The sequence below is a fragment of the Acipenser ruthenus genome, chromosome 14, assembly GCF_902713425.1.
Source record: "Acipenser ruthenus chromosome 14, fAciRut3.2 maternal haplotype, whole genome shotgun sequence".
NCBI lineage: Eukaryota > Metazoa > Chordata > Actinopteri > Acipenseriformes > Acipenseridae > Acipenser > Acipenser ruthenus.
The window spans coordinates 14,447,764-14,469,420 of NC_081202.1; the positions used below are offsets into that span (position 1 = coordinate 14,447,764).

A 21,657-nucleotide genomic window follows, 5' to 3' on the forward strand; every position below is an offset into this window, starting at 1 on the left:
CCTAAATGCTTATAACAAAGCATTAACAACATAACAAAATGCACACCATTACTGTCTCAATTATTTGGCGGCACAATATTGTTACAATGCTGACAGACCGTTTTTATCTCAAAATGTGTCACAAAAGGGATATATATATATATATATATATATATATATATATATATATATATATATATATATATATATATTATATATATTTAAAAGGGTATATTCTGTATATGTATATTAGAGGGCAAGTTGTAAATGTGAACACTCCATCCAATTCATATTATTCTAATGGACAGACATCGCACAAAAATGAATAAATACATAAATAATATAGCTTTTGACTGCACACTGTCACATTACATATTACATAAGTCATTGCTCACATAACCACCACCCCACCCCGCGCTCCCCACACAGGGCTAAATTTGAAAGCGTGAAAAGTGGTAAATATAAATTGCAGTAGCATATTGGATACTCCTCACTTGTTTTTTTTTTCCGTTTGTTTGTTTTTTACATTATTTCAGGATGACACAAATACTAAAAAAAACAAACACTGTAGACAAACTGCTACCTGAGCTGTATGTCATATAGTCTGATTTCAGCTCCATCATTGAGGCGATTTTAAACTATAGCACATGAAGGGCCCCCGCCCAGCCTCTGCCCTGTTATACTAAGTTACTGTCAGTTATCCACAGTGTAGATTTCATTTACAGTATACATTTTTGTAAGGAAGGTGTAGATGTATCACAGTTCATAGCATTGTTGGGCAAAACCTACCTGTAAGGATCTGGTCTTTTCAGAGTTTTCAGGGGAATCAGGAGTGTGTTTGCCCCTCTGATGACACAAAAGAATAAGCTGCTTTATCTGCTGCCTGTAACATTAGTTGTAAGTTAACACAAGAGTAGTTTTTGAACAATAATAGTAGCTGTATTTTAAGCAGAGACCTAATACAACTTACTATTTATTAAGTAAACATGCCCCTAATTCAATGCTGCAACTTTTTTTTATAGATCAGAAAGTGTTCACATTTACCCTGTATTTACATTTCTCCAAACCTACCCTGCTGTAAGGCATTTTACATGCACAATCCTCACCATATTGATATGCCATGTTCAGCTCATCATGTGGCACAGCTCCATTGAACAGAACTGTTTCATAGCTTTGGCTGCTTCAAGACTTTTATTTGTTTTATTTAAAAAATGTTGTTCGCTAAATAATTGTGATGTAAAATCTACACTTGTTCCCAGAGTTAATTGTTTTATCTAATATAAATAACTGAATGACATCCTCTTACAAAACAACACTGCACACACCCAAATCGTTTTGGACAATGGCTATAGAACCAGTCGAAATTGCTGTGGGAATATATTATAAACATGGAATTCATTATATACCATGCATTTCACATCAGTAGCCAGCCATTCAGGGTCACTGATCTAAATGAATCCCACAATTTATTTTGATGTCTCCATGCAGTTATTTGTAAATTGTGTAACACAGATCAACACAATTACCACTTCTGACAATGATACTCAAATAAAATACCCATCAAATACTGTATGGTGTTAAATTGTGTTTTAAAGTGGAGAGTTTATAAACTCAGCAGACTACAAAAGATGAATCGCGTACAATATGTGGAAAGATTATTTGCATAAATACAAATATCATGTGTTACAGACATTACCTTTTTAATATACATACATACACTATATATAAATATATATAATATCTGGGAACAAATGTAGTCATTTTTTTGTATTGTGTCAGGATTTAAACTGTGCTCATTTTTTATCTCATGGATTGATGCTAACATTCTTTCTCATTGCCTCTCTTTCTGCTCACTTTGCATGCCTGCGCTGCTCTGTCTAGAACTGAATCTGGCCTCAGGAGGGTGGGAAAACTGTGTAAGTGCGCATGTTCATCTCATTTCAGTCTTCATTTTTTTTTTTTTTTTTTAATTCCTTCCCCCTTCCCCAACACTGACTGTTTGTTCTGGTGCTCGTCCTTGTCTTGTGGCTGCTCTGTTTAATGTTCTTAACCTTTCGGCTGCTGAGAATTTCTTTCCTGTGCTGCTTTACTGTAGGTTTGCCAGGGTATAGAAATCTACTCTCTAGCCCTAAACACAGCATGCAGTTTGGTTAACTAATGCCACATTTCAAAATAACTCTTTATTTCGTTATCATTAACAGGCTTAGATCATTCTGAGAATCCAGTGACCTGCTTAACATTGATATTGGTTAAGATGACCATACTGCATATATAAGATGGCTACAGACATGTTCTTTCTAAATGTATGCATTGTACAGGAAAGCACACAACGTTCTCAGCAGTAAAAGGCTCAATTGCTATGTAGAAACCTTTAAATCTTTTATTTATTGCTTCTGTTTACTGCTTTCAGTTTAAGCATGTCTTTCTTTACTGACATATACTAAAAAAATGTTACTAAAACTTAATAATAAAAAGCTGAAATACTATTTGTAGCCATACCAGTTACCTAATACATGATGCCAGTGTGTCTCAGGAGAAGTTCTAATATTGACAGCGTTTGGTAACCGTAACAGATAATGAGTTCTTGTTTCATTCGTTTCATGATTTTATGCTTAGAACTTTTTTCTTTCTTATAGTGTGGCAAGTGAGGTAAGCTGGGAAAAGATAAATTGTGGTCTTACCCAGTCTGTGTCCGTAACACAGTCTGAGGACTATGGCATAGCCTACAAAAAAAAGAGCATTTTCTATTTGTGTCTCCAGCTGTCCGCAATTGTGTACACTGCTCCAGACAGAGGCATACAATATGAACCTGTTACATCTCTGAAATCTTACTACCAGTATTTGTAAATCAACTGCATTAATTCTTCATTTACACTAATCCAAGACTATACAGGAAATTTGCATTCTGCTGCAAAACAGGTGTTTCTCACTGAAAATAGCTAGCAGAGACTGAGATTTGTGATCTGCTATGTAGATAACTGTTAAGTTATAATTAGTTGGGTTCTTTGTTTGATTATCACCGGTTGTTAAAAGTCATTATGGTGGAATCTGAATCTGTCAGCAAGGGAGGAACAGAAGAATACAACACCACTTAAAAAGCAGAAGCAAAGGAATTCGAAAACTGGTTAAGCAGTACAATGTTGTACTTTTACTTGTGTCATATATTACTGGATGAAATTGATTGGATTTTCTGGCTCTTCAAGCTGAAGATTTTGACTTTAGTGAACAGAGAGACACTGAAAGCATGTTGAAGTGCTGCTGCTGCAGCGTGGGTGTTATTCACACTGTTTGTGGGTGCATCTTCGGTTTATAACGGTCATCCTACAACTGCAGCAGTTGTACCAAAGATACTAGCTAACCTGTTGTAATAGGGGACACTCATCTTAATTGAAGAAGGATTGTGATGTCACCAGCTGGTCATCTATTTATGAATGAGCACTTCCATTTTATGTACTGTAGGTATTTTGACAGAAGCACATTTTATAGCAATAATGTATTCTGTTAACATGTTAAAAATCAATCATGGCTTAGTTTGAGGTAGTTTCACTGAGAGCTTTCTTTAACCTAGTTCGGTACAAAATGCAAAAGGAAGTGCACGATAGGTAAGATTTATGGGATCTTTTAATTTGCTATAACCTCCTTCAGAGAATAAGTCATCTGAAGCTATTAGGATAAAGATATATTAGGAACCAGAACTATCAGGAATAAAAAGGGATATGTAATGGAAAAGGGGTGTGACCTGGAGAAACACTGGAGAGCCTGTACAGGAGCAGGAACCTATCCATCTGCAGAAGGTGACAGGGGTACTGCAGTGGGGAACAAGAGCGATAGGATGAAAAATGCATAAATCAGACTGAAAAGAAACACTAAGAGGGGAGAATGAACTCCTGTGGAGGCCTCTTATGTCAAGGTATAGAGTGATTGCCCACACAGTCTGATTGTTCCCACACAAGGGCTAGGACTCCTCCACTAATCTCTGTTCAAATTTGCAGTAGTAGATTTAAACCAATTTATCTGTGCAGTTACCTCAACTGTGCTATCATCATACTGGCCTCTAACTACAAATGTATAAAAACAATAATTCTGTTCTTTCTGGAGTTCTGATCTAAAACAGCAGACGGTGATGGATTTCATTTTCTCTACTAGCTGTTTTACATTTGATTTAATGCCTGACTAACACAATAGTGAGTTTAAAATTGTAGTATGTATATTGTTAGTTGATAATACAAAAAAAAAAAAAAAAGTTTTTAAACCACTGTATTAATTTAATATCATGGTGATTTAAATCAATAGGGTAATTCTATAGGAGAGAGCCACCGATTTCAGTGACTGCATATGCATGCTTTTGAAAGGCAGCCTTTTACAGACTGCATAATTTGCAAAATTACTTTACCTTTGTGGCTAGAAGTGAAGACTAACGCAAAGCAAATAGAATGGTGTGGTTAAAATCGCATACCTTTACGGGGACACACAATAACATCAGGTGGCACTATCCTGTGGAATAACCCAGCACTTTAACATAGAAGACCTGTAATTAATCTATTTGTCTTTTCTTTCGTCATGCTTCAGACTTTTCAGTAGCTTAGGAGAGCTTCACACTATTTCCCAGAGAAGCTACGGCACGAGCTACACTATCCGGCCAGGCAGCCGTTACCCTGTGACCCGCCGGACTCCAAGCCCAGGCAAAGTGCCTGCCACCCCTGACAGGACAGAGCCGCTGGGCCCACCTCGGCCCTACGCACTGGTGGGAACCCACAGCACCCCGCACACCATTCTCAAGTCATCCAGCCTGAGCATCCCGCATGAGCCCAAGGAAGTGCGCTTTGTTGTGAGGAGTGCCAGCGCCCGGAGCCGCTCGCCGTCGCCCTCCCCTTCCCCCACCATAGGCTCCCCCTTGCACCCCCTCAGGCCCTTCTTGCATAAACCCCTTCACCACTGGAACAAGTATGATGTGGGGGACTGGCTGGAGAGCATCAACCTCGGGGAGCACCGGGTGCGATTCCAGGACAATGAGATTGAGGGCTCCCATCTGCCTGCCCTGACCAAGGAGGATTTCGCTGAGCTGGGAGTGACCCGTGTCGGACATCGGATGAACATTGAGCGTGCTTTGAAACAGTTGCTAGAGAGTTGACCTCAACAGGCCTTTGTAGTCTGTTGATTTTCTTTTTTTATTGTTATTATTAAATTATTATATTTATATTTGATTCACTGCATTGCACTGAATGGAGGATAGAAGAGAAGCCACCCTCCCCAGCTCATCCAGCCAGCCAGCCTCTGTTTCGAGTGATGTCCTACTTTGCAAAGTGAATGTTGCATGACCTCCACTAGAACGTCCAGTTTGTGAATGCTTGATGTTGCTCCCCCAGCCCCTCCCACATTCCCACCCTCATCTTTACAGCCTCTGAAGGTTTTCCAGTTTGAGAAGAAAAGAAGAATATTTTTCTTAAAGGAGAAATCAGTTGCATTTAAAAAATAATAAGAATAATAATAGTAGTTCAATCAACAGCAAAAACTGAAATGACTTTTTATTTATTTTCTTTGTAAGGGAATCACAACTCCCTCACACATTTGGAATTTGAAAATAATGCAACATTTTACATTTATTTGCAGAGGGGGGGGAGGGCTGTTGCATCGAAATTTGTGATTCTGAAATCCTTTTCCTGACTGTGGTATCTATATATTCAGAGAATGTTTAACCGACACTAGGGGCTTTTTTTCATAATCAAGTTTTGCTTTGGAAACACTTATTTTCCAAAGGGAATATTACATAGATATTATATAGAGTACATATTTAGATGACAGCTTAAAAAAAAACAATAAAGAAAACAAACAGCTGTCTCCTATCGCTAGCTTGAGGCTATAGAGCAAAGTAAAAATGTTTCCCATCAATACTTGTATTTTTACCAATTATATATATTTAAAAAGCAAAAAAAAATAAAAAAGATTTTATATATATATATATATATATATATATATATACATATATATATATATATATATATATATATATATATATATATATATATATAAATATACACACACACATTTTGTTATAATTTTACTAAAATTATATGGTATTATATATTTTAAAAAAAACACTGTTGAAAATGAATCTCCCTTATTTAAGATTTTTTTTTTATGTTGCTTGGAATGAGATTACATCACTTTTCACCATTGATTGGAGCTTTTTAAACAAAATACTTGGTCTTCCATCTGCAGTGAAAAGGATATCCCCTTTTAAAATATTAACATAACACCCTGTTTGCTGTAGTTTGTTATAGCACATTAAACAACTAAGTGCCCTTTACAGGACAGATATGAAACCAACAGTGTTGACCGCCATTTAAAATTATATCATTGAGGATCACACTACCATGATCCCTAAAGTTAATCCTGTTAGTCGCACCATAATTGGTTCCTTTAGGTCTGCGTAACTGAGAGAGCCCCCTTCAATCAGTTTTTATAGCACACATGGTTTCATTATTAGAAGACCTGATTCTGGACTGTTCAAGGGATACTCTAGGTCTCACTTTAGAACCTTAAGAGGCTCACTATCTGAACTAGCGCTTGTTCTGTGCTGACCACACGTGCAACACCCACATTGAAAAAACTGCTTCTTGTGAGAACATTCAGTAAAAAAAGAAATGACAGTTTATGTCAAATAAATATATACCAAATTTAAATTTCTTATCTTATTAAAGAATTTCGTATTTTATTTCTGAATTTCTCACATGGATTTTATTCGTTAACCTTTTCTATAATAAATATTTGTAACTGAAAAAAAATAACTCAAACATGATAAATTTAAGCTTACACATCTTGTATTGAATGAGCCTATGGAATTTAATGCAAACAAGTGTTTTGTTTTATTTTATTTTTTTATTTTTTTGGGGGGGGGGGATGATGATGGAGTCTAAATGAGACCTTGGTTGAGAATGTGATTAATATTGTCATTGCTTTATTTAGGGAGCTAATGAAAGCTCCTAAAAATGTAAATAATGAGAAATTGATTGTTGCTTTTTATATTGTCAATAACAAACGTAAATGATTTTAGTTTTCACAGAAATTTTTTAAACAAAATATGAATGTTTGGCACATAGAAATAATAAAGCATCTGTGATATATGATAAAAAATGGAATTTATATTAGAACAGGGGCCTGGAGCCACCCCAATGTAAACCCTTTTAAACCTACAGATGATTTGTGTGGCCCTGTACCAGAAGCAGACTGCTGCTTTTATAACTTACTGTCCCAGGTTCTGTGGAATAGCAGCGTACTGTGCGGAGGAGCGGTTTGACTTCAGAAACTGAGAAAAAGAGTTGTCATGACAACAAATGTGAGTGTCATAATCCTGGTTCCTCTAATATGCTAGAGGAAAAGTTAATACACTGACCAAAGTAGGTCAAATTAACCCCCTGACTAAAACAGTAAACAAATTAAGTTATCACCCCATCTAATATAGTTGTGTTTTGGGGAGATAATATCATGTTTACAGAGTGAAAGTTAAAAAAAAAAAAAAGATAACTTAGTGCCAAAAAGAATTGTATCTGTTGATCTCTATCTTTTTAGAGATTAATAGAGCTTTATTTATTGTTAATAAGCTGTTTGACCCAGCACTTTGGTGCTATCTCCTGGAAATCTTGAGTATTGCAGACACCTGGTAAGATTATATATAATCCTTTTGGTGAAAACACTATTTTATATATATATATATATATATATATATATATATATATATATATATATATATATATATATATATATATATATATATATATATAATTTTTTTTTTTTTTTTAAAGGATATGTTATAAATGAACTAGTGTTAAAGGGTTTCGATCAACATTTTTATTTTTCATATATTGAGAAAATAATTACTGGTAAATTTATATTGTCTGAATTCTACAATTATATGTCCTAGGCAGTTAATGCGGGCCTACGTGTGGAGGAGAATGGAATGCAGTACAAGTAATGTTGCTGTGTTAAGTGCTTCTAATTAAATTCTAAAAAAACATTTGTAAGTCTGTGTTACACTACAGATAAAAACCTAAACAAAAACAGCTTTAAAAAACACACCAGTCACAATAAAATAGAACTCAGTTTTGCTGGGGTTAATTGGTTAATCTTCTATTAAAACAACAAATCACAGCCAACACTGGAAGTGTTAGAAAGGTGAAAATAAAGCATACCTGAACCAGATTGTAAGGAGATATATTTAAACAAATGTAGTCCACCAAAGGAAGCACAAGGCATTCACACTTTTGGAACAGTCAATATAATCTCCACCCAGAATGAAGGCCCTTTCTATTCCCTTCCCACACTTGAAATCATAACCCAGAACTGGCTTCCGAAGTTAATATCTGTCCATCCTTTGCCTTTCAGACAGGAACCTTTTATCCTTGTGGCATTCGTTGCACGTTTCTCATATTGCAATGTTTTGGCATCACTCGGACCTGTCTAAATCTATGGTAGATGCTGCTTGCTTTGTGAAAAGCTGAACTAAACAAAGGTATTACATATTGTAAACCTGACTGTTTATGAATGACACTACAGGCGAGGAAGCAGTGGCAGCAGTGTACACAATGTTTACCCAGAGTCTATGAGAGGCAGCTGTGTTCACTGTTCCTTCAAACAGCTGAACGTCTATGACCTTAAGTATTAAACTGTTCGGTCTCCTTCCAAACCACAAAGCCATCAACGTCCATATTAATTAAGACATGTACCAGGGGCACAGGATTTTAACTTTATACAATTCAACATGTTTTGCTTTATTAAGACAATATTGTATTGCATTCAAGAAATACATCTATATTTCTTGTTTTCAAGAAAAATTGAATTACAGGATGCTTTAAAAACAAATGGGTCATTTTTACCATAAAGGGACGTCAGTGAGCTCTTGTTACAAACAAAACTGCAACGTGCATTTTTTCTTATTTTTTAAAGATATGAATATGAATACAATGGTTTCTTTAAAAAAAAGAAAACAAATGTGTTGTGATTATTTTGTTGTTGTTGTTGTTGTTTTCTTACTTTTAAATACTTTGGTGTGATTGTTACCAGGACACCAGATACATCTGATGGTATTGAATGATAACAAAACATAAGCAAGACCTTTGGGATTCATCAAGAAGTTTACATCCCTCAAAATTGAAAATTGAAATGGAAAAAAGGTCTGCTTAAAGTAAACGATGACAGAGGACCCAAAGTGCAGTTCACGAAATGTAAAAATAATAAACTTGAAAAATCAGTGTCTAACCAAGGTGTCATATTAGAATAATACAAATGATCCTGAATACCTCAGGGTATGTTGTATGGTTTTGAGATATTCAATTTATATGTAAATCAAATGGATAAATCTTCTTGTTTATAAATACTAAATGGATAGCATACATAACTATATTCAAGACTTAAGATCATAAATAGATATTTTGAATACTAATGGCAATTTGCTGCAATACATTTTGGCACAGGTTTTTAGTATTTTTGCAATATGTTTTATCTTTACAATTCATAATACAGTGCATTCACCTGTGTTTAGGATATACAATCCAAAATATTTACCATACAGTATAAAATATCCTGTAATAAAATGACTGACCATGAATCACAAAACAAATATATTAAAGTAATTTTAGGTAACATGTATCTTAAAATGATAAAGTATCTGAAGTTGTGTTTCTGGCTTTGTGTGAAACTGAATTTTTTTACTGGAGCAAACAATTTCTTTAATTAAGAGTAAAACAAACAGCACTGGGGTGCAGTAGCAAAAAAAAACAAAAAAACAATAAGAATATACATGTGGAGAATATCAGGACCAGTGCAGAAAGTAGACAGTTGGCATGTTGTATCATCATTGACTGGCTTAGCAGTAATTCATCTTAAGGATGTTCACATTAAAGAATACATTCCAGTATTCTCCAGAGCATTAATTACAGATTGTATATGATTATTTTTTTAAACAACTCCAAATTGAAGCAGTCTCTGAAACTGAATTGTCTCGAGTCACCCGACTAATATTACTAGTTGGGCATCATTACATACCCACATAAAATAGTCAGATAGGCAGACCATGAACTAGTGGTGGTACAAGTAACAGCCGAAAACACTGGCTACTAGATTTTTATCTTAATCTAATTTTTTGTTTTCCTTTATTCCACATAATCTACTTATTTATTCCTTTTCATTTACAAAAAAACATTCATTGAGTACCATCAATGTACCCGTGATCTCTGGCTGTACTCGGGGGGGGGGGGGGGGGGGGGAGGGGGCAAGTAACAATCGTATGTTAGAACCTAAAAGCCTCAGAGAAAAAAAAAAGCAGGCTGTCTGTGCCTAAGCGACTACTTTGATCTGCACGATTGTACTGATCGCTCAACAGCAGAACCCTATGCTACCAGCTGTGCAAATAGCATCAGCAGCTACCACACCTACTTAATGTGGTTCCACTTTTAAATCAGGTAGGTGTAGTTTTCAAGTTATCCCAAATTGAGGCTGAAAATGTCATGTCTGCTGTACTCCTGGCAATTACAAGTAGCTGAAGCTACCGAGTGCTTCAAAATATATTTGGATAACACTGCTATAAATCAGCTGTGGGCTTTTAGTGTTTGCAGATCAATTTTAAATTTCTTGAAATTTAAAATTCAGTTATAATGAGAACATGCAATCAAATGTAGAAAGTATAAGCTGATGGCTTATCATAAAAAAAAATTCAATCATGGAACTTAACATCTTTTAGGTATTTTCAGAGATTTAGAATCACAACTGCTGAACTGATTAAACATTTCAGGATTGTAATAATGTGATTCAGGTCAAAGCTGTGCAACAGGTGTAAAGCCAGGGTAGTAATCATTTCATACATGTGTTTCAATGGCCATGAAAAAAAGAAGAAAGGGTTGACATATTAGTTATTTCTCAAAAGAACAGATTTCAGGTTATAGAGGTGCAAACGTAGTGTTCAATAAATTCAGTCCAAACCTTTATATGCTTCACAATAATGTGTGTGATGACCGAATGATATACTCCCAAAAATCTAAAATAAAAATACATGAAAGCAGTCCTAAAGTACATTTGAAGTGTATATTTACAGGCAAAGAATGTCAGATTGCCCAGTACTTTACAAATTACTTCTGTCAGTGTTCAGCATCACTTGTTGAAAATGGGCAAACACACAGAATGCTTGTTTTTTAATAAAATATACTTCACACCTTTTTGTAAGATGTTATAAGACAATAATATGAATTTGAGGTATAAGGGAACCCTCTAACATTGTTGTGATACACCAGAGATCTGTTTGTTATATTATTATTATTATTATTATTATTATTATTATTATTATTATGTAATAAATTTATAAATAAACTTTCTCAGCTTTTCAAGTCTTTCTTGTTTCCTGGTTAATATAATTTATTTCAGGCAATGTTTTATTAATTCACTTTTTGGGAACAAGTTTTTCCCATTTCTTTATTTATTTCAGTCTCAGAATATGTTTCTTGTAGTGGATAACAATATCCCCCAGTTTTCTCGTTTAATTATTTCATTTTATTTAAATTTGGGATAGTTACTCACACCAGAAGTGAAATCCTGGAAGTTAAGGGAAAGGGCACATTTCATTTTTCACTAAATGCGCAAATACAGTTTAATACTCCAAACGAACAATTACATAATAAATTAAACAGCTCGCCAATTCCAAACTCACAATCTTGTTAAACTTACACTTTATTGATTACTATAGTCTCCCAAAGTTTATCCTTCTTGGTGCTTATAAAAATATAAAGAAAGTAAATTAGTTTCCATAGATCTTTATTAAGGTTTGAATTACATCCATTATTACAGCAACCCACACCTTTTTTTTTTTTTTAATAATCCATCTTTTGTGGAGATCTTTTATTATTTGTACCATAGAACTTTGGTATGGTATTTGTTAAGAAGCTATATCAAACAGTGGCAATACTATACAACAGGAATAAAGGATTTTAAAATATCCAACAAAATGAATCTTATAGCAATACCTCCGCTTAATGTAGCATATTAATCCACACGAGGAACACCATTATGTTTGTATTGACATTTGTAAAATTATGTTTTTACCAATTAAAATGGTACATAGAGGTAAGCATTGGCTGCATGGTGAGCTTTTGTTTTATTTGAAAAACAATTTTGGTATTGAACTTGATATAATATACATTCAAGCACACAGTACATTGTTTTGTATGAAACTACAGAGAACAGCAGCAGGTTCAATCTAATCACAAACATACATATTGCAAGAATAACATATAATACAAAGCACTTTTGTAAATACTACAATATATACAAAAAATAAATTTAGCATACAATCCTGAAAATATACATTGAAATTGTGTTGTTTTCCACAGTACAAATGAATAGAAAATGGAATTTCAGGATTTCAAATAACGGTTTAATATTGGAAAACTAATACAGAAATATATTTAATTAAGGTGAGTATATCTTCACCATAACTTAAGCACTTTTAAAAGTCTGAGCAACAAAACACTCACAGAATTACCGACCATACTACAACAGCAAGTATATGGACATCCTTCACAGTTTCATATATGACATGATCAACATAATTTCTACTACTCAATAAATAGAAGAGAATTGTATACATTTAAAAAAAATCTAAACAACAGAGATCACTTACAAATCTGTAGAGCAGTTAATGTTTTAACAGAAATATTACGAAAAACGTACCCATGTACATGAATGAACACACAAGGTTGTGTCGACTGAAACCTAAATGGTGAGTGGTTGAAAATAAATGTTGGGCCAGATTCTAAACCTTTTACTCCAAAATGTGGGAACTTTATTGGATAAAAAGGAAGAATTGGAGACAAGCGCTATGAGAATCTAGCCCTTTAAGTCTTTGGACCTTTGGATATTTTAAATGTAATGAACTTCTAGCTGAAACTAACTGGATTTGGATTTCTCCTCCTTTGAGTTCTCGTCTTCTTTATCAGATAAATCCTCTTTCGTTTCTAGTTCAAAATTCTGCAGTGAAAACAAATTAAAAAGCGTAACATTAAATAAACGTTTAGACTGCCCATCATATCAAATACACACAAAAGAAATCGTACCTGCAAGATCACATTTGAATGCAATGTTTCGGTAGTCACTTTGTATTCTACAATCACATTAAATATTATCTCTAGCATTCCTAATCACAGTGTTCCAGCACAATATACAATTGTATGTACACCACTATTATAATACAGTGCTTTATCATTATGGTTTAGAAAGTATGTCATAGGAAGCTACATGGATGTCTGCTACAGATATTTTTAATAAAAAATAACATGTACTCCCCTGTAACACACATGTGGATGCTTTCCTGTTAAACATTTTTTTAATTAAATAAAACAAAAATACAAAATTAAATGCAAGCAAGACATGTGCCTGCCACTACATATCAAACTTGAAACATTCAAAAATCTAAGTGGAAACTGAAGAATGAACACGAATTGAATTCCACTTCATATGATGAGCAAAAATAAATACAAATGTTTGTCATCTCTATAAAGTAAATTTACTGTATTATCATGCATATTGTGTACCATATCAATTACTGCTTTATAATTTAAATACACAATAAGGGCCACTTACCTCTAGTTCACGCATGACTTCATCCATGAAATCACTTGAATCTTGTTTATAGGAAATTGCCAGTTTAATTGCATCTTTAAACAGCTGTGGGGATATTGACATTATTTAAATAAAATAGCTTTCTTGCTAAAATTAATTTAAAAAAATTCTAATGAAAGCTAAATTACAAACAGACAACAACATTTCCTTCAGTGCCTAGAAACATCTGGATTTCAAGAATAATTTAGGCTAAGCATTGCAAAAAAGACCTGGAAACAAGTAGGGTGAATAATTAAACAATCTGTCTGGTCATCATGAGATTTAACCTTGTGAAAATGTAGATCATTTTGTTATTTATGTCAAAAAGGATATCTCAGCAACTATTGCTCATGAGTCAGTTCAAAAGAAAGTGTGTTCGTAACCTCTTGATGTGCAGAATATAAAACTCATTTGATTTTTGGAAATTAGTCAAATTTCACTGTACTTTTGTGACACAATTTCCGACACAAACACAAGGTTGAATTTTCTTTTTTATTTTTTTATTGTAGTTACTCAAAAGAATGAAGCAGATACTATGAAAATTTTGGGCTCAATGTCAAAAGAGAATAATTGTATAGAGTAACATTGCATTCTGACCTTCACTACATTGGTTCCATCTGCTGCCGAGACAAAATACAATGGCAGTCCTTGCTTCTTAGCAAAGTTAAAATTCCTCTGTGTAACCTTCAAATCAGCTAGAATATTTAAAAAAAAAAAAAAGTCAGGGTCCGGTAAGATTCATAAACGTTTAGCTCCTGCATAAAGATGAAAACGGAGTGGCATTTTGAAAACCCAGGATGACCCCTACCAATCAATGCTATCCTTATTTTTCAAGGAAGTTAAACATGATACAGATAAGCAGCATTTGTTCAGTTTCCTTTACTACACATGTAATATATTATACATAAAATAAATAAAATCCCCAAATAAAGCAAGCTAAGAGGTCGTACTTTAACAATGAGAAAAATAACTGAATTGTAATTGAGAAGGACTCACCGTCTATTTTATTTGCAACAACTATACAGGGGATCTCTGGACGATATTCTCTCAGTTCTTTGTACCAGTTAGTGAGATTTTTATATGTTACCTTCCTCTGAACATCAAACACCTACAAAAGATATATTACATTAAGCATTATTGTCTGTGCTTGGGACACACTGCAGGTATCATAGTGTCACGAGTGACCCTAAAACCTTTCTTCCCTTGTACAAGGTGCGAGAACCTTTTTGAGTGAAAGGTGTTATTTCGGCAGGGATGTACGGCAACTTAATTTCTGTGGGGTTTTCTTACTGATGATGGAGATGAGAATGTAAAGATGGGAGCAATGAAAAAAAAACAGAATACAAACATCAGCATTTTCAACGAAGAAAGGACAGAAAATACTGAAGTGTTCTTTTAACCGAGGAAAAGAAAGTTCTCGGCTGTATAAAAAGCCAGATGTTTTAAGTTTAATTAAGCCTTATGACGCACAAAGTAGGGAAAAATTGCTTAAAAAGAGGACAGCAAAACCTGAAACACCTTCTGCACTGCTGTCTTGAGAAATCTGACGGACTAAGGCATTGAATCTTGGAGAATCTGAATTTAATAAGCATTGGTTAAGCATGGATCTTGCTTCTGTATCTTCCATGTATTGGTGTATGTATTAGTAGTAGGATTTATATTATATTTAGTTATAAGGAGCTGATATATTGGCTGCTATTTTAGCCTTGGGTGTTTTTACCTCAAACATTTATTTTGTAACCATTTTACTATATATAATTGATGCTAATAATCTGTACAGGATACTGGATTCCCCAGATTGTCCTCAAGCTAGGATCTGTTGTGGCTTGTTGCCTCCTGATCCATTATTAAGCATACAATAAAGTGAAGAAGTAAATATAATCGTTCAACACCAAATGAGACAGAGTCTGTGTGATTTTTCTTGATTGTATAATAGTTAACTGGATATGTTAATATCTGTAGGCCAGTACACAAACTAAACACGCAAAGGAGTTAAAACACCTGTATGTCGTAAAAAGTCTCCCAGGGTATTTAAAAAGTATGTGTATTGTGACAATAGAAATCTCTCACAACATTATACATTTTTACAATTTATATCTGATTACCTCTCCTAAAGAACAGTGTTACTTGACACATAGTCTTAGAAATATTAAAATTGTGCTATGAAAAACAAACAATCAAAATAGTCAATCAAGAAAGTTGTAATACTTAGATGAGGGCACTAACTTGCAATTGGATAGACTGAAATAAATTGTGCCCATGATGTCTATACTAGACACTGTGGTGCCCTGCTGCAGAGCAGTGAGAAGAGCATTTGTTTGTTGGTTGCTGTTTCAAACCCAGCTCTCTAACAAAATGCATTACTAGTAGCTTTTTTTTATCATCATTTGTTATGTTGTAAACACATGGTATTGAGATACTATTGCAGATTTCAGTTTTGGGTCTTATAATGGGAAATAATGCAGTGCTCTGCTTACCATGATACATGCATGTGCCTTGTGATAATATGAAGGGTGCATGCTCTGAAACCTCTCCTGTCCAGCTGTGTCCCAAAAGTCTAAAAAAAATAACACAAAAAACAATTAAAAAAAAAAAAAAACACCTTTTGCATAACATTAATGAAGTCTGTTTCCCTTTCAATTCGAAGATGACCACCGATCTATACTTTCGGGATATGCCTGCCTTAGGTAGGTATTCGCTGAGCATTTTTTGTGTAAGCTGCTGACAGGCCCCTCGGTACTTAAGTGCCTCGGCGCACATACAGCCTTGGTGCTTGGTGTGCACGGTGCTCAGTGCGCATGGCGCTTTTCTTCTTGGGTCTCTGGCTAGATTCCCTCACCATGCAAGCCTATCTGTCGGACGACAGGGTAGAGGCTATTCAAAACTGTCTGGCCCTGTTTCAACAGGGGTCCACAGTGAAGCTATTGTGTCAAAATCTATTGGGTTTGATTGCCGCAACCTCATCGGCTATACAACTGGGGTTACTGCGTATGCTCCCCATTCAAGCGTGGCTCAATACCTTTCGCCTACACCCCAAGCAAGACAAACACCATCACTCATGCTGGGAAGCCCTACACTGGTGAAGACAAACCCCCACCTACGCGAAGGTGTAGTGATGGGGGTGATACACAGCCGTCAAGTGGTGACGACAGACGCATCCAACCTGATTTGGGGTGCGGTCTGGGCAGGCAGAGGAGTCAGCGGGTCCTGGACAGGCCGCTGGACATCCCTGCACATAAATACGCTGGTGCTCAGAGCGGTGCACCTTGCGCTCTAGCATTTCCTTCCTGTGTTCCAGAACAAACATGTCCTCTTGCACACCAACAACATGTCAGTAGTGACGTATGTGAACCACCAGGGTGGGCTTTGGTCCCCGGGGTTACACCGCGTAGCCTTTCGGCTGCTGATCTGGGCACAGATGCATTTATTGTCCCTCCGGACTGTTTACCTTTCCGGAGGGGTGAACTGGGCAGTGGACCTCCTCTCGAGGGACAGTCCTCACCCGTCAAATGGCGACTCCACCCTCAGGTGGTGCAGCGCATTTGGGATTGCTTCGGGGAAGCCCAGGGCAATCTCTTTGCCTCGGCAGAGACGACTTATTGCCCCCTGTGGTTCTCCCTCTACAGTTGCGGAGGTTCACTAGGCATCGACACCCTAGCCAACGAATGGCCCAAAGCACTTTTAAACACTTTCTTGCCGATACCGCCAATCCCTGCCTTTCTGGAAAAGGTCACGAGAGAGAGCGACAGTTCTCCATGGCCCAGGAGAATCTGGTTTTCGAACCTATGCCAGCTGCTGCAGAGCCAGCCCTGGGAGACCCCGCTGCGCAGCAACTCTGCCTAGAAGGGACACCCTCCCCGAGTGGAGTTTAGACGTGGTACATGGGCCTCTTACTAAGGCCCCGTTTGAGCTTATACATTCCATAGAGCTGAAATATCTCTCTATGAAGTCAGCCTTTTCATTGGCCATCACCTCCGCTAAGCAGCTCAGTGAGCTGCTGGCTCTGCTGTGCACAGTTCCTGTATTCGCGTCTGGGATAGTGGAAACAGGCTACCATTACACACTCACCCTGCGTTCCTACTCAAGGTAATTACAGCTTCCCACTTGAACCAGTCAGTGGAATTAGAGGCTTTCCATCCCCCTCCCTTTGATTCAGAGAACAGGAAACTGAATTTTCTCTGCCCAGTGAGGGCATTGAGAGAGTATATGGATAGGACGAACGTGCTGCGCCAGTCTGACCAGCTCTTGGATTGCTATGGTGAAAGGAGCCTAGGGCAAGCCCTCTTGAAACAGCGACTGGCCCACTGGATTGTGGACACAGTATCGACTGCTTATAATGAGGCCGACCTACCCCCACCAGGGAGGGTGGCCGCACATTCTAGTACAGGGGTGGCCACGTCATGGGCACTCTTTTGAGGTGCATCATTGACTGACATTTATACTATGGCTAGCTGGGATACTCCACATACATTCACCAGGTTTTACCGTGTCAATGTGGTAGATCCCTCTATGCCTTCATTAGGCACAAGGGTCCTTTAGGGTGCACGTGCATGCTGTCCACTCATGCTCCCTCACAACGGCTCCGGTATACTTTCCCAAAAGTAATGGTTGGTGGTCGTCTTCGACTTGAAAGGGAATGTTCGGTTACTTACCGTAACCCTGGTTCCCTGAAAGAGAAGACGACCACCAAACCTTTTGCATCGTGGGTTCGATGCAAAAGAGGAAGTGAGCTCCGCGGAACGACTACTTATTCCCTCGGCAGGCGGGATCGAGGACGGCATTCCACGGCGGGGCCTATCGGCAGCTTTGACATAAAATGCTCAGCAAAAAGTATTGGTTGATTGTCGTCTTCTCTTTTAGGGAACCAGGGTTACGGTAAGTAACCTAATGTTTTCAATACTGTGATGCTCAGTAGACCACTGCTGTGAAAACTCATCAGCTTTGCACAAAGAATTTCAAGACTCTAAAGCCTTAAATGTGTGATCATATCAGTTTAGAATTACAAATGTACAATACAAACAACTAATAAAAAATAACTGAACACCTTCAGAAATTACTACATCACAGATCACCTGCTACAAAATAATGATATACCTACCAACTAAAACAGTTTTGTCACTGATAGTGGTGGTATACTTGTAAAGTGTCAGTGCATAGGTAGAGAGCTGCTGAGGGCGACTGAAATGCATATTAAGGATTACATTTAAACATTATAAAGTTTTAACAATGCATATATCGTTTTTGTCATTGTTAGATAACCTGGAGAAGGCGATCATTACAGTTTAGGAGTTATTGCAAGTACAGTACAATATGGCCTTTTTATTGCCATCATCTCTTTTTTTTTATATATAATGCCTCCATCGCATTGACAACCAGTCACCAATACGCTGACACATTATTAAACTAGAAGAGCAGTTGTGTGTGTAGCGAGTGTCAAGAAGAGACCTTGAATACTTTGTTAGGTCTGACCTCTCAAACATGGCTCCTTTTCAGTGCTTGTTTTCTGAGAGGTGGGGACCACACATTTGATGTGGAATGATCCTTAATCACTACTGCTGTAGCATCCGATTCTTATTTTATTTTATGCACTGATATCGGACTTCAGGCCTTGTAACTGGGTCTCACTTTTACCCCTTTCCCACAAAAAAATAAATCATGCTCAAACATAATGAGCCACGCATTTTGAGACATGTTTATGTTCACCACGTCATTCATAAAAAGGATACTATCCGTCCATCAGGAATCTCTCCATTAGCCTGAAAGATAAACACAAATACAATGAATCAATTAATGAATTAATGTTCAATAGGGTAATCCACCACATACACGTTTTAAGTGTGTTACTATAGTAACCATACAACAGTATTAAAAGAATGTCAAAAACCTTGTGTCTGCCAAATAACTAAAGTTTATTGAGGACCAACTGACATTTCTTAACTTGATCTATGGTGGACTAAGAATTAATGTCTTCACAAATCTCCAAAACTCTGAGAGTTTAACTGACTTGAGCTGTACACATTCTAACACTTCCATTCAGCACTTGGCTAAAAATTAAACAACAAAAAATTATAATTAACCATTCTGTTTTTGATTTACTCACTTCGATTTTCCAACAGCGCTGTCTCCCAAGCATATGATTTTAACTTGTTCATCTGCATCATATTTGTCCTGGTCCAGATGAGAAAGGTTTGTAGCATCCCCTGCCATGCCACGATACTGTACTTGAAAACTTGTTGTATCAAATTAAGCGTTTCCTTAGAAATGACTATCTATAAAAAAAAGCATTATGAACAGACTTAATTATGACCGACAACGCTTGTAAAAAAAGTACATGAATAAAAATGAACTCTAATACTAGATTCACGTTCACTGAAGCGTTGTTATAATCGCTGCTGTACTTTAATAATATTAAATATTAAATAATATTAGGCAGCTAAGATTGAATGACATTTCTCTTTTGTTGACACATATGTGCTCTATTTACAGTATATTTAATTTTACGTTACTAACTCTTTCCGCCCTGCCTTCTAAGCTTTTCAATCAGCTTCTATGCAACAGACGCTACAGAAGGACCCTATACCGGAAACAGTTGGTCGTCTATTCTATTGCCGAATGAGCCTTTTCGTTTCGAGGGCAGGGGGTATTTGGTGCAATATGAAACGCACAATTTATTTTTGTATAGCTGTTCAAAATTCAAGTGGGTTTTAAATACTTTACCAAATCACAGCTATCTGATGTGGTTTAATTTAACCGTACAATTGTAATCCCAATGGCTTCTTGTTCACCCAAAATGCAGCTTTTTACTCACATCGAAATGTATTCTGGAACTTGTAGTGCTGAAAAAACGAGACTGGTAAAATGTATCTGAGAAAAGTAAAAGGCACAAGAATGCATACCGAAGCAAGTAAAAATAATAATAATAATAATAATAATAATAATAATAATAATAATAATAATAATAATAATAATAATAACACTATGTAACACATTTTTTGTTCCTGGGTAGTAAGTGTTATTTCCTAATTGCTTATGCCTCAAAAGTATAGAAAATGGCTATTATTCCCCACAAACTTTGCTTTTGTGACCAGGACAGTGATATTTTGAAATTTACCTATTTCCAATGAGAAAACGAGTGAATTTGTGTCTTTTCGTTCACATAAAGTCAAAAAAACAACATATGAATCCAAATTAACATGTATTTATACTAAAGTAATACAAAAATGACTACAAAAGATTTAGAAGTGAGTAGTTTTTCGAGATTTACGATTATACTGTAAATCACTTTCACGAATCAGCCCCCAAATGTAGTCTCCCATCATGTTCTCGTTATACTGTCCTTGGTAGCGGCGTTCAAAATCCAGTATATCCTGGTGGAAGCGCTCGCCTTGCTCCTCCGAGTACGCTTCCATGTTCTCATTGAATTTATCAAGATGAGCATCAAGGATATGGTCTTTGAGGGACATCCTACAGCCCACTGTGCCGTAGTTCTTCACCAGAGTCTCAACCAGCTCCACATAGTTTTCGGCCTTGTGATTGCCCAGGAAGCCCCGAACCACTGCGACACAGCTGTTCCAAGCCGCTTTCTCCTTACTAGTGAGCTTCTTGGGGAATTCATTGCACTCCAGGATCTTCTTTATCTGTGGTCCGACGAAGACACCGGCTTTGACCTTTGCCTCAGACAGCTTAGGGAAGAAGTCTTGAAGGTACTTGAAGGCTGCCGACTCCTTATCTAGAGCTCTGACAAATTGTTTCATAAGGCCCAATCTGATGTGCAGTGGTGGCATCAGCACCTTCCGGGGGTCCACCAGTGGCTCCCACTTGACGTTGTTCCTCCCCACAGAGAACTCGGTCCGCTGTGGCCAGTCCCGCCTGTGGTAGTGTGCCTTGGTGTCCCTGCTGTCCCAAAGGCAAAGATAGCAGGGAAACTTGGTAAAACCGCCTTGGAGACCCATCAGGAATGCCACCATTTTGAAGTCTCAAAATGTGTCTGCCGGATGCTTGCAGCCTCTTGATGCCATATCAGAAAAATGCAGATAT

General features: G+C 36.6%; 2 protein-coding genes across 14 annotated transcripts in view; one reads left to right on the forward strand and one right to left on the reverse strand.

The window, feature by feature from the left end:
* LOC117419752 (SH3 and multiple ankyrin repeat domains protein 3-like) overlaps positions 1 to 5,925 on the forward strand; it is a 276,153-nt gene extending 270,228 nt beyond the window's left edge. For 8 of the 10 annotated variants that reach the window (XM_058985907.1, XM_058985911.1, XM_058985909.1 and 5 more), the window contains one exon: positions 4,549 to 5,925. In XM_058985907.1, coding sequence (XP_058841890.1) covers positions 4,549 to 5,110 — 562 coding nt within the window. In that variant the 3' untranslated portion in view covers positions 5,111 to 5,925. Of the gene's footprint in view, positions 1 to 1,860; positions 1,896 to 4,548 lie in introns of all 10 variants that reach the window. The other 2 variants (XR_009307250.1, XM_058985915.1) reach the window with 2 other exon arrangements.
* A 5,836-nt stretch (positions 5,926 to 11,761) lies between these two features.
* On the reverse strand, positions 11,762 to 20,424 carry LOC117419428 (rab-like protein 2A). 4 transcript variants are annotated; one of them, XM_034926519.2, is made up of 9 exons: positions 20,338 to 20,424; positions 19,721 to 19,889; positions 19,347 to 19,376; positions 18,719 to 18,798; positions 16,098 to 16,177; positions 14,617 to 14,728; positions 14,218 to 14,315; positions 13,603 to 13,686; positions 11,762 to 12,990 (listed from the first exon to the last, which is right to left on the reverse strand). In XM_034926519.2, exons 2-9 carry the CDS (start codon positions 19,825 to 19,827, stop codon positions 12,910 to 12,912), a joined length of 672 nt encoding a protein of 223 aa, XP_034782410.1. In that variant the 5' UTR covers positions 19,828 to 19,889; positions 20,338 to 20,424; the 3' UTR covers positions 11,762 to 12,909. The 4 variants fall into 4 exon arrangements, with proteins under 4 accessions (XP_034782410.1, XP_058841900.1, XP_034782409.1 ...); XM_058985917.1 differs by lacking the exon at positions 20,338 to 20,424 and adding an exon at positions 20,131 to 20,220; XM_034926518.2 differs by lacking the exon at positions 20,338 to 20,424 and having other exon boundaries at positions 19,721 to 20,216.
* Between the last annotated feature and the right edge of the window lie 1,233 nt (positions 20,425 to 21,657).

Coding starts and splice junctions, on each gene's coding strand:
- LOC117419428 (XM_034926519.2), bottom strand. CDS start 19,827: ATGGCAGGGGATGCTACAAACCTTTCTCATCTGGACCAGGACAAATAT. Junction 16,178..18,718: donor TGACAAAACTGTTTTAGTTG/GTAGGTATATCA, acceptor TATTTTTTTTAG/ACTTTTGGGACACAGCTGGA. Junction 13,687..14,217: donor ATGGAACCAATGTAGTGAAG/GTCAGAATGCAA, acceptor ATATCCCCACAG/CTGTTTAAAGATGCAATTAA.